Source organism: Pantherophis guttatus, chromosome 1, assembly GCF_059756535.1.
Source record: "Pantherophis guttatus breed Tessera chromosome 1, ASM5975653v1, whole genome shotgun sequence".
Classification (NCBI taxonomy): domain Eukaryota; kingdom Metazoa; phylum Chordata; class Lepidosauria; order Squamata; family Colubridae; genus Pantherophis; species Pantherophis guttatus.
Window position 1 is genome coordinate 351667 of NC_142063.1, and position 10363 is coordinate 362029.

Genomic DNA, 10363 nt, shown 5'->3' on the forward strand with positions numbered 1-10363 from the left:
CCTCAAGCCCACCCCCCTCGATGCCACCTTCCTTTAGTGAAAGGCCGGGCAGGTGGGGTGAGGTGCCAGCTGAGCTCCGGCCTGAGGAAGGCTGTGGCCCCCTGAGGGATCCCTGGGAGCGAGTCCGGTTTCCGAGGCTGGAGAATTCAAGGCTTTTGGGGAAAGGAGTCAGCTGGGCCCAGCAAGGGGGGGAGGGGCAAGCGTTTGTGCCAGCGATTCCTTCCAGCTGCAGTCTCAGCTTCCTGCCCTATGGACTCCCCCCCCCAGCCCCTTTTCACAGCAGCCGGCTGGGCCAGAGAGAACCGGCAGAGCGGCAGCGCCTCCTGGATCTGGGCACGGGGGCATCCTGGTGCCCAGACTGCCACGCTGGGGAGCAGGTCTGCCCTGGCGCTGGGCAAAGGAGCCGCAGTGGGGGAGGCAGGAGGGGGACCTAATTTGATGGATAGATCCCTTGGTTGTGGCTGGTCCTCACTCCAGAGCCGGCTGTGGGGGGTGCCCGTGCCTGATGCCCACTGCAGAGGCACCCTGGCAGAGGAGCTTTAGGGCTGCAAGGGAGCCAGATCAGTGGATTTGAGGAGGAGGTCCAACCTTGGGCCACCCCTGCAGGTGGGGCATGGGGAACTGGTGTGGTGAGGCTGCTCCGCGTTGGCCTCCTTGTTCCTGGGGGGGGGGCAGTGGGCACAGCAGCCCCATCAGCCTCTCTACCCCAACATCGCTACTCTTTCGGCTGCTGGGGTGGGCACTGCAGCCCCCAACTCTGTATTAACTCTCTGCTCTCTCTCCTTCTGTCTCCCCACAGCCCCCAGAGCCTACCTGCTGGCCTCCAGCCCCTCCCCCTTCTCCTCCTCCTCCCCCGAGAACGTGGAAGACTCTGGCCTGGACTCCCCCCCCCACCTGGCCATGGGACCCTCCCCGGATTCCCGCCTGTGGAGCTCCCGGCCGGCCACGCCCCTGAGCCCCCCGGGCCAAAGGACCCCCAAGGGGGCCATCGTGTTCCGGGGCAGCCGTGGGACCCTTCTGCCCGAGGACAGACCCAACCCCTGGCTGCCTCAGCCCTCAGCCCCCCAGGATGCCCGTTTCGGGGCAGAGCCAGACTGGGCGGGATCCGGGGCCTCGTGGCCCCCTGCAGGGGCCCGGGCCTTCTCCACTTGCTCCCCTGACTTCTCCTCGGAGGCTGGGTTGGGGGGCCGGCGGCTCTGGGTGTCCCGGCCTCGGAGCCCGGCAGCCTCGGACGGGGCCCCTCGGACCGGGGAACGCGACAGCTGCCTCTCCTCCAACTCGGCCTCCTCCTCCTCCTCCTCTCCGGCCCCTCTCAGCAGCGGGGACTCCACCAGCCCCTCTCCCTGGGCCCCCCGGGGCCGCGACCTGGACAGCCGGGGCCCCTCTGCCTCCGATGCCTCCTCTGAGCACGGTAAGTAGGGGGCCGGCATGCCCTGGGGCTGGGGCTTCCGGTGGCAGCAAGAGAGACAGAAGGGGGGGGAGTTACGCTCAGCCAAAGGCCCCTCTGCCAACTTTGCACCCCCCAGAGCCCCTCCCACTGCAGTGCCTGCCCCCTTCTGCCTGGGGGCCACAAGAGAGCCTCTCAGGATTGGCCATTCCGTCTTTTTTTTTTTTTTTTTTAATTTGATTTATATGCCGCCCTTCTCCGGAGACTCAGGGCGGCTTACAATGTGCTCAGCAATAGCCTTCATTCTTTTGTATATTTATACAAAGTCAGCTTATTGCCCCCACAAACTGGGTCCTCATTTTACCTACCTTAGAAAGGATGGAAGGCTGAGTCAACCTTGAGCCTTGGCGAGATTCGAACCAGCAGTAAATTGCAGGCAGCTGGTCTTTAATAAGCTTAATAACAGGGTGCCTTAAACCCCTGTAGTACCAAGGCTCTTGGGGGGGGGGCTGTCCCTTGGAGGGCGCTGCTCCCCACAACCTGGGTCCAGGCCCTGTGCAGAGGGCAAAGAGGAGCAACAGCAGCAGCTCTCAGCCCCTTCGTGCTCTGGGTGCAAATCCTGGCATTTGTGGAAAGAGGAACAGCATTCACGAACACGATTGGCCAGCGGAACTGCCTTCCACTGGGGGAGCCTGGTGGATGTTGGCACTGCTGCTTGTGGGAGGGGGCATGGGAGGCTTTCTCAGGCTGCGAGGAAGCTGCTTCCACTTTGGGTGGGGAGGGGGCAGCCCGTCTGCGGTTCCCCTTCAGTTACCCCCTTCCTTTGACCCGCAGCTGCCTTTCCCCCTTCGGCCCCACATGCCTGGCCCCCCACGGCAGCTCCTGTTCGGCGAACCCTCTCCAAGAGACCCTCGGCCATGTCGGCCAGCAGCCTTGGGGGCGAGACGGTGAGTGCTGCGGCCTCCTGCCGGGTGTGCAGGTGGGGTCTTCAGGCGGCCCTGCCCAACACGGACACAGCTGGGAATCCAAGAAGGGGCAGCCATGCCAGTCCTGGCCGTGGCACCACCTGTGCCCGCTGAGCCCAAATGCCCAGCCCTGCGCGCTCTGCAGGCCCTCCTGGCGCCCCTTTGCTCCCTGGTGCCAGCGGGGAGCATCTTGGCTGCAGGGGTCCGTTGAGAGAGGCCCAGCTGTTATGGGGCTAGGCACTGGGACCCCCCTGCTAAGCCCCAATGCTGAGGGTTCCCCACCAGCGAGGTCTGGGGGCTGGATGGACTCCTGCCCTGCAGAGGAGGGGGGGCAGGATGCTCTCGGTGCCCCCTGTGTCTGACCTCTCTTTCTCCCCCAGCCGCGCTCCTTCAGCCCTGCCCCACTGACCGCTCTGACCTCCTCCCAAAGCACCTCCGCCCTGACTGAGCGCGGCCTCTTCACGGCAGGCCAGCCGCAGCAGCCACCAGCCCTAGGTAGGTCCTCTCCGGCTGAGGGGGGGGCGTGGCGGGACCCTCCGCCTGGGCTGAGGGCCGGGTGGCTGCCAGAAGCAGCTGTGGGACTCTGCTCTCCTTCCTTCCGTGCCAGGCGTCTCCCGTGGGCCCTCCCCTGTGGTCCTGGGCTCCCAGGGCGCCCTGCCCGTGGCCACAGCCTTCACGGAGTACATCCACGCCTACTTCAAGGGGCAGAACGCAGACAGGTACTGGGCGGCAGAGGGTCAGGAAGTGGGGGGCCCATGGGGCTCTGGAGTGCCTCCAGGCATGCTGGGGTGCCCCTTCCCTGGCCTTGCACAGGTTCCACCTGCTGGACCAGCCAGCCGTTCAGCTGATTGAGTGACCCACTGAGACTCCCAGTCCTCCCTCCATCCCCAAATTCTTCCTGGAGGCCCCCAATTCTTCCACCTTGCTTGCGGGCCCCTGGGCAGGAGAGGCCCCTTTCCTGCCTTGCTCGGCACCCTTGCAACCGGCCGCAGTCTCTGCCCTCTTCAGTGCTGGGGGGGTTGAAGATGCAGCTCCCCATGGGCCCCTCCCTGTCTCCGCAGCTGCCTCGTCAAGGTGACCGGGGAGCTGACCATGTCCTTCCCGGCGGGCATCATCCGGGTTTTCAGCAGCGCCCCGGCCCCCCCGGTCCTCAGCTTCCGCTTGCTGCACACGGCGCCCATCGAGCAGTTCCTGCCCAACGCCAGCCTGCTCTTCAGGTGCCTGCAGGGAGGAGGGGCTGGCCGCGGTTGGGCTGGGGAGGACCGGGGGGAACGACGGAGGAAGCTCCGGAAGCCCCTGGCAGGCGTAGAGGTCGGAGGGGGCTGGGGAGATTTATTTTATTTTTTATTTTTATTTTTCAATTTATATACCGCCCTTCTCCCTGAGGACTCAGGGCGGTGCACAGCCAGAATTAAAAACATGAAATACAAATATTAAAAACAATTAAAATCTATATAAATTTGGCCCAAAATTTAAAAAACCACAAACCAATTAAACATTTAAAAATTTTAAAAAATTTCTTCCTAAGCCAGCCCGGTTTGCTGGAAAAAGTGGGTTTTAAGGGCACGGCGCAGATGGGAGGGGGGCTGCTGCAGTCGGAATCTGGCTGGTCAAACCGACCCCCCCTCCCGGTCTCTCCTCTCCCCCCCCCCAGTGACTCCTCGCAGAGCGACCCCAGCAGCAGGGACTTCTGGCTTAACATGGCCGCCCTGACTGGGCACCTCCAGAAGCAAGCTGAGCAGTCAGGGGCCGCCCCATATTACAACGTGACCCTGCTCAGATACCAGGTGAGGCTGCGCTGGTGGGGTGGGGGGGCCGGTCAGCTGGGCATCCAAAGCCTTTGGCACCCAGAGCTGCAAGGGCCGGGGTGGCTCTCTGTCCAATGACCTCCCCAGGCTGACCGTGGAGAGAGGCCAGAGCAACCAGGAAGATGCTTGACCCCCAGTTGAGGGGTGTGCGGACCCCTCCCTGAACTGAACTCTGTGCAGTGGGGGCAAAGGGGAGGCCCTGGTGGTCCTTCCAGGAAGTAACATGGGGAGGGGGGCTGGGCCACTTGGGGTGTTTCTCAACTTCCCAGTCTCCTGGGATCTCCTGGTGGTCTCCCATTCAAGGACTAGCCACGTCCGACCTCACTTAACGTCAGAGCTGGGACGTGGTCAGCCAGGAGCTTCCACCCTCGGAAGACAACCTTGTTTTTTAATTGAGTGTACTGTGTGTGTGTCTGATTGTGGGTGGAGTGTTCTTAATAACGTTCCCTGGTTAAGATGATGGGGGGGGGATTCTTGGGGGTTTCTAGCTGGTGCATTAAGGCCGGGGGTTGCCTGTGGCCCCTGGGGGACCCTTCCCTCCCCATGGACATCTGGGGCTCTGACAGGGGGGATCTCCTGTCCTTTTGGACTACAGTTCCAAGAACTCCCAGCCGTTCCCCCTGCTTGCTTGGCACTTGGGAGGGTTGTGGCCCTTGCCCTCCCGGAGGCTGGGTGAGTTGGCCGGGGGAGGGGGCAGCCCTCTTCGGTTCCCCTCGGAAACAGACGGGGGGTGGGAGGGGGCAGGGGTGTGATGCACAGACGCACAGGTGTCCCTGACCCACTGGGCCTCCCCCCCTCCTTGCCACCCGCAGTACTCCCGGCAGGGGCAGGAGTGGGCCCCGCTGCAGCTGTCGGTCAGCTGGGAGTGTGGCTCGGAGGCCACCCGGGTGAGCGTGGACTACCGCTACAACGCCTCCGCCTTGGCCTCGGCCGTGGCCCTCACCAACGTACAGGTGCTGCTGCCCATCGAGGAGCCCGTGGCCAACGTCCAGCCCCAGCCCAAGGCCTGCTGGTAAGTGGGGGAGGGGCGCAAGGGGAGGGCATTAAGAGTTAGGGTTAAGGGGGCGGTGAAGGCGGCACCTGGGCGAGACTTGGCAGCTGGTACCGGAAGGGCTTCAAGAGGCCCCGAGGGGTTCATTACCAGCCCGGCAAATCCCCAGGTTTCCTGCCAGAGAGCCGCTGCCCCTGGCAACCGAGGTGGAGGCAGGTTGGCATGGCTGGCATCTGCAGCTGCGGGCATCTCAGGCGGCCCTCAGGCTGGGCAAAGGGGCGCCCTTCCCCCTTGGTCGGATCCAGGGCAGGAGCCCTGCCAGCTGTCTCATATTGCCTCCCCCACCCCCACCCCCACCCCCGGGGCTGCCAAGGCCAGGCCGGCGCTGGCTTTTCCTGAAGATGGCAGAGGGGCCCTTTCTGGGCTTTCCTTCTGGGCCCCTGGTGAAGGGGAGGGCTGGGCTTTGGACCCTCTGCCGCTGTCCTGGGCTCCCGTGCCTCTCCTCCACCAGGACTCCCCTCTTTGCGGCAGGGACCCTGGCCTTGTTCTACTGTTCGTTTCATTTTACTGATCTGCCCCAGAGAAAGTTAACTTTTGGCCTCTTCAGGCCCAGAGTGGAGTTTGGGGGGGAATTTTGATCCTCGGTTATGAAGCTGGCCTCAGACAGGACAAAACTGGAACGGGGTGGGGGGGTGGGGGGTGATGCCTCACTGTGTCTCCTGTCCCCCTCCTCTAACTGAGGGGAGGCCAAAGACCTCAGCCCCTCCCAGTCCGAGTCCCGGGCACCCTGAGGCCAGCGTGAGAAGCCCAGTCAGTGGACCAGGATTGCAGTGGGGGGGGGAGGGGTTTCACATCCCTGGCGGCTGCATCCAGAGCACCCCCTGTGTCGCCCCCTGCAGGAATCTGGAGGAGAAGCGCCTGCTCTGGCGGCTCCTGGATGTGCCCAGCACCCAGGGCCAAGGAGGTGAGCGGGGGAGGGGGGGCGCGCAGGCCTTCCTCAACTGTGGGGAGGGGGGAGCAAGCACGCCTTCACCTTCCTCTCTCCCCACCCTCAGGGTCCGGCCGCCTCCTGGCCAGCTGGGAGCCCCTGGACGGCCCCAGCAGGCCCAGCCCAGTGGCCGCCCAGTTCACCAGTGAAGGCAGCACCGTCTCGGGAGCCGACGTAGAGCTGGTGGGCAGCGGCTACCGGATGTCACTGGTGAAGAAGAGGTTTGCCACAGGTGAGGGGGCCGGGCTGCCACCGAGGGTCCCTCTCACCCAAACAGGCTCCTGCCGTGCTCTCTCGGCTGGCAGGTGGGCATCCTGGGCCTGGGGGTATCTCTCTCCAGTCTACAACCCAGTCCTTTCAGCTGTCCCAAGAAGGCCCCGCCCCCATTTGCACCACTCAGGTGACCCTGAGGACACAGGTAAACCTCCAGGTGGCCTCAGGGACCGTCCAAAAGGATGCAAAGGACCACTCTGTCTGCAAAGAGTATCAGTCCTTCCATCCCCCACCATCCAGTCAGAATTGAAGAAGCTTCTCAGATGAGAAGTGAAACATCTTCAAAGAAAAATTGGAAAGTCCAGTTGCCTCCTGAAAAAAGCACCTTTGGGGCAGCCGTGACCTGGAGGACTGAGCATCTCCACAGACATTTAGAATAACAGAGGAGGAGGTCATAGTACAGTACAGTGTAGGTGGTACCTTGCTCAACGGTGGAGACTGTGAGATCTTGGAGTCCTACTGGACAACCATTTAGATAGGAGCCAGCCGTGTGCAGCAGTTGCCAAAAAAGCCAACACAGTTCTGGGCTGCATCAACAGAGGGATAGAAGCAAGAGCACGTGAAGGGTTAATGCCACTTTATAAGGCCTTGGAAAGGCCACACTTGGAATCCTGCATCCAGTTTTGGTCGCCACGATGTAAAAAAGATGTGGAGACTCTAGAAAGAGTGCAGAGAAGAGCCACCAAGAGGATTAGGGGACTGGAGGCTAAAACATGAAGAACGCTTGCAGGGACTGGGGAGGTCTAGTCTGATGAAAAGAAGGACCAGGGGAGACATGATAGCAGCCTTCCAATATCTCAGGGGCTGCCCCAAAGAAGAGGGAGAGTCAAGCTATTCTCCAGAGCCCCTGAGGGCAGGACAAGAAGCAACGGGTGGAAACTCATCAAGGAGAGAAGCAACCTAGAACTAAGGAGAAAATTCCTGACAGAACAATTAACCAGTGGAACCACTGGCCTCCAGAAATTGTGAATGCTCCAACGCTGGAAGTTTTTAAGATGATGTTGGATAACCCTTTGTTTGAAGTGGTGTAGGGTATCCTGCCTAAGCAGGGGGTTGGACTAGAAGACCTCCAAAGTCCCTTCCAACTCTGTTACTCTACTCATCTAGTCCAACCCCCTGTTCAAGCAGGAGACCCTATAACCTGGGCAGGATCCAGCCATTAGGGGTGACAACCCTTTGCAGGGTCACCTGCAAAGATCCTTCCAGCGTGCCCATTGCAATTTGAGATACATCACTGTCCTTTCCCCCCCCTCCAGCTAGTAATCCCAGACACACACAAACACACACCAGTCCCTGGGTGCTCTTTGCACACGGCCCTGCAGCTCCTTTGCCAGTGGGGTGCCCCGGCCTCCGTGTGTCCCCCAGTCCTAGCCAGGCTTTGCTCCATGCCGGTCCAGGTGCAGCCCCTCCCCCAGGAACTCAGACCGGGCAGCTGTTTCTAGCCTTCTTGGAAGCTTCACTGGTTTTCTTGTTGGAGTTTGGGGGGGGGGGGCAGAAATGTGGTTCTTGAGATTACCTGCAGTGCTAGAGCAGAAGGAGCCTTGGGTGGGATTCTCATCCTTACAGGAAGAAGTAAACCTTTCATAAAGCAGAGCTGCTCAACTTCGGCCAGCCTAGCTTTGAGCTGCTTGCGTGGCTGCCTGGGGGATTCTAGGAGTTGAAGTCCACAAGTCTTAGGGACGCCGAGGTTGGGCAGCCCTGCTTTAAAGCGAGGGAGTGAAACCCCTAAGAATGGGGGGTTTGGCTGATTTTACTGTTTTTCCTTTGACCCATTGAGTATGTGGCGGCTCCTGGCAACCGCCGGCACAAGTCTCTGCAGGCTTCCTGGCAAAGTGTCAGAATTGTCCTCCTTCCTAAGGCTGAGAGAGGGAGAAAGAAGCCAAGGCTGCCCAGCTGGCATGCTGCCCTCCCCGTCTCTAGCCTGGAGCCTGAACCGGGCGCCCAGCGGGCTCTCCTGGGTGCTTGTGGTATCCACAACAGCCTCGCCTCGGAGTCTCCAAGGCCTCCTCCGGGCCTGATGGCATCTCGCCCGGCCCCCTCCAGCCTCTCTGCAGCTCTGCCCAGGCGGGGGGGGGGGAAGGGGGGATGCCCATGCAGGAATCTAGGACCCCGGGGTGGGCAGAACCTCAAACCGACAGGAGGGACGTTCAGAAGCCGTTTTAGAAAATAGGATTTCCTATATAAAAAGAGCCGTGGAAGGTTGAGGCCAACTCCCAGTGGAGAGGGTGGGTGGGGGGTTTCAATTGTCAGTGCAGGTAGTCCTCAACTTACGACCGCAACGGAGGCCAAAATTTCCATTGCTAAGCAAGGCAGCGGTTGAGCAAGTTTTGCCCCATTTTACAACTTTTCTTGCCACAGTTCCTAAGTGAATCACTGCAGTTAAGTTAGTAGCACAGTCGTTAAATTAATCCCTCTCCCCTCATGGACTTTGCTTGTCAGAAGGTCGCGAAAGGGGATCGCGTGACCCCCCTGCGACCGTCATAAATGTGAGCCAGTTGCCAAGCCTCTGAATCTTGATCAGGTGACCCTGGGGAGGCTGCAGCGGTCATAAGTCACTTTTTTCGGTGGCCTCGTAGCTTTGAACGGTCACTAAACAAGCTGTTGTAAGTCGACGACTCCCTGTAACTGAGTTTAAACGTGCTCGAGATAAACACGTGTCCATCATCCGACCAAAATAAAATGAAATAAAAATTAAAATAAGCTTGAAAGGGCAGACTTGACGGACCCCTAAGTCTTTTCCTGTGCTTCCCCCTTGCAGAGTCTGCTCCCCCCCTCTCCCGTCTGATGGGACGTGGCCCCTTAGCCTGAACCCCTCCCTCCAAAGGACACCCCCCTCCCCCCCAGGTCTTTCGATTCTTCGTCAGGCCAGGCCTGCCAGATCCTCCCTCCTCTCGCATGAGCTCGGTTCCCCAGTCCCTGCCCATCTGGGTAGCCCTTCTCTGACCCTGGGCCAGCTTGACTGGGCCTTTTTAAGGGGACGCCCAGAACTGGGCACCAAGCCTTGTGAGGTGCCAGCCGGGCAGAGTAGAAGGAGACACTATTGAGATGGCGTTGACCACTCCGTTGGCCAGGGCCGCCTCCTATTGCGGTCAAGAAAAGACCCCCAGATCCTCAGGGGTGGGGAGGGGTCTGCTACAAGCCAGGTCTCCCTGCTGGGCAGCAGCCTTGGCCAGAGAGGAAGGGAGTTGGGGGTGGGGACCCCACCTCTTGAGGACTGTTTTGACTGTGACACCCCCTTCTTTTCTCCTCCCCCCATCAGGAATTTATCTCGCCGGCTCCTGAACATCTGCGGCCCTGGGAACTTTTCTCTCGAAGTCTTCTGGGAGACAAAAATAATATATTTGTGTGTTTTAAATTATTTTTCGCCTGGATTTTAAACATTGGGGCGGGGGTGGGGGTGGCAGCCCCGCTGGAGGCCGGGAGGTCAGAAGAGGACGTGACTTGGACAGCCTGGAAGCCGCCCCCGGTCAGCCGTTCTCCATCCCTCCGCTTTGGCTCCGATTCTCCGTCCGTCTTTCGAAATGTGGCCGGTGGGCCCTGCCCCACTTGGGAAGCAGCCGAAGGGAAGCTTTGTCTTTTAATAAACAGGTTTGCTTTTTTAAGGAAAACGGATCCTCTGCGGTGATTCACAAGTGCAGGTGGGACTCCACTGGCAGGCATTCGTTGTAAGCGGTCCTCACACATACGACCGTCACAGCATTCCCCACGGTCACGTGATCAAAGCGGGGGTGCTTGGTGACCGACGTGTCCTTGGGACAGCTGCAGCTCCTCGGGGTCGCCCCTTAGGCCCGCTTCCAACAAGCCAAGTCAATGGGGGATCTGCTTAATGACTGCTTGGTTCATGTAACGGCTGAAGTGGTTCACTTGGCAAACAAAGGTCATAAAATCAGGCACAGTTCACTTAATGACCACCTTGCTTACCAATGGAAATTCGGTTCCCAGTTGTGGTCG

The 10363-nt window shown here is 60.3% G+C and overlaps 1 protein-coding gene across 2 annotated transcripts in view; it reads left to right on the forward strand.

The window, feature by feature from the left end:
- Positions 1-10020, forward strand: part of FCHO1 (FCH and mu domain containing endocytic adaptor 1) — a 34150-nt gene extending 24130 nt beyond the window's left edge. For both annotated transcript variants that reach the window (XM_087892970.1, XM_087892965.1), the window contains exons 20-29: positions 800-1411; positions 2222-2334; positions 2733-2847; positions 2960-3071; positions 3414-3569; positions 4007-4139; positions 4973-5172; positions 6051-6115; positions 6207-6371; positions 9672-10020. In XM_087892970.1, the coding sequence (XP_087749096.1) occupies positions 800-1411; positions 2222-2334; positions 2733-2847; positions 2960-3071; positions 3414-3569; positions 4007-4139; positions 4973-5172; positions 6051-6115; positions 6207-6371; positions 9672-9694 (1694 nt within the window). In that variant the 3' untranslated portion in view covers positions 9695-10020. The remainder of the gene's footprint in view (positions 1-799; positions 1412-2221; positions 2335-2732; positions 2848-2959; positions 3072-3413; positions 3570-4006; positions 4140-4972; positions 5173-6050; positions 6116-6206; positions 6372-9671) is intronic.
- The last annotated feature ends 343 nt before the right edge of the window (positions 10021-10363 follow it).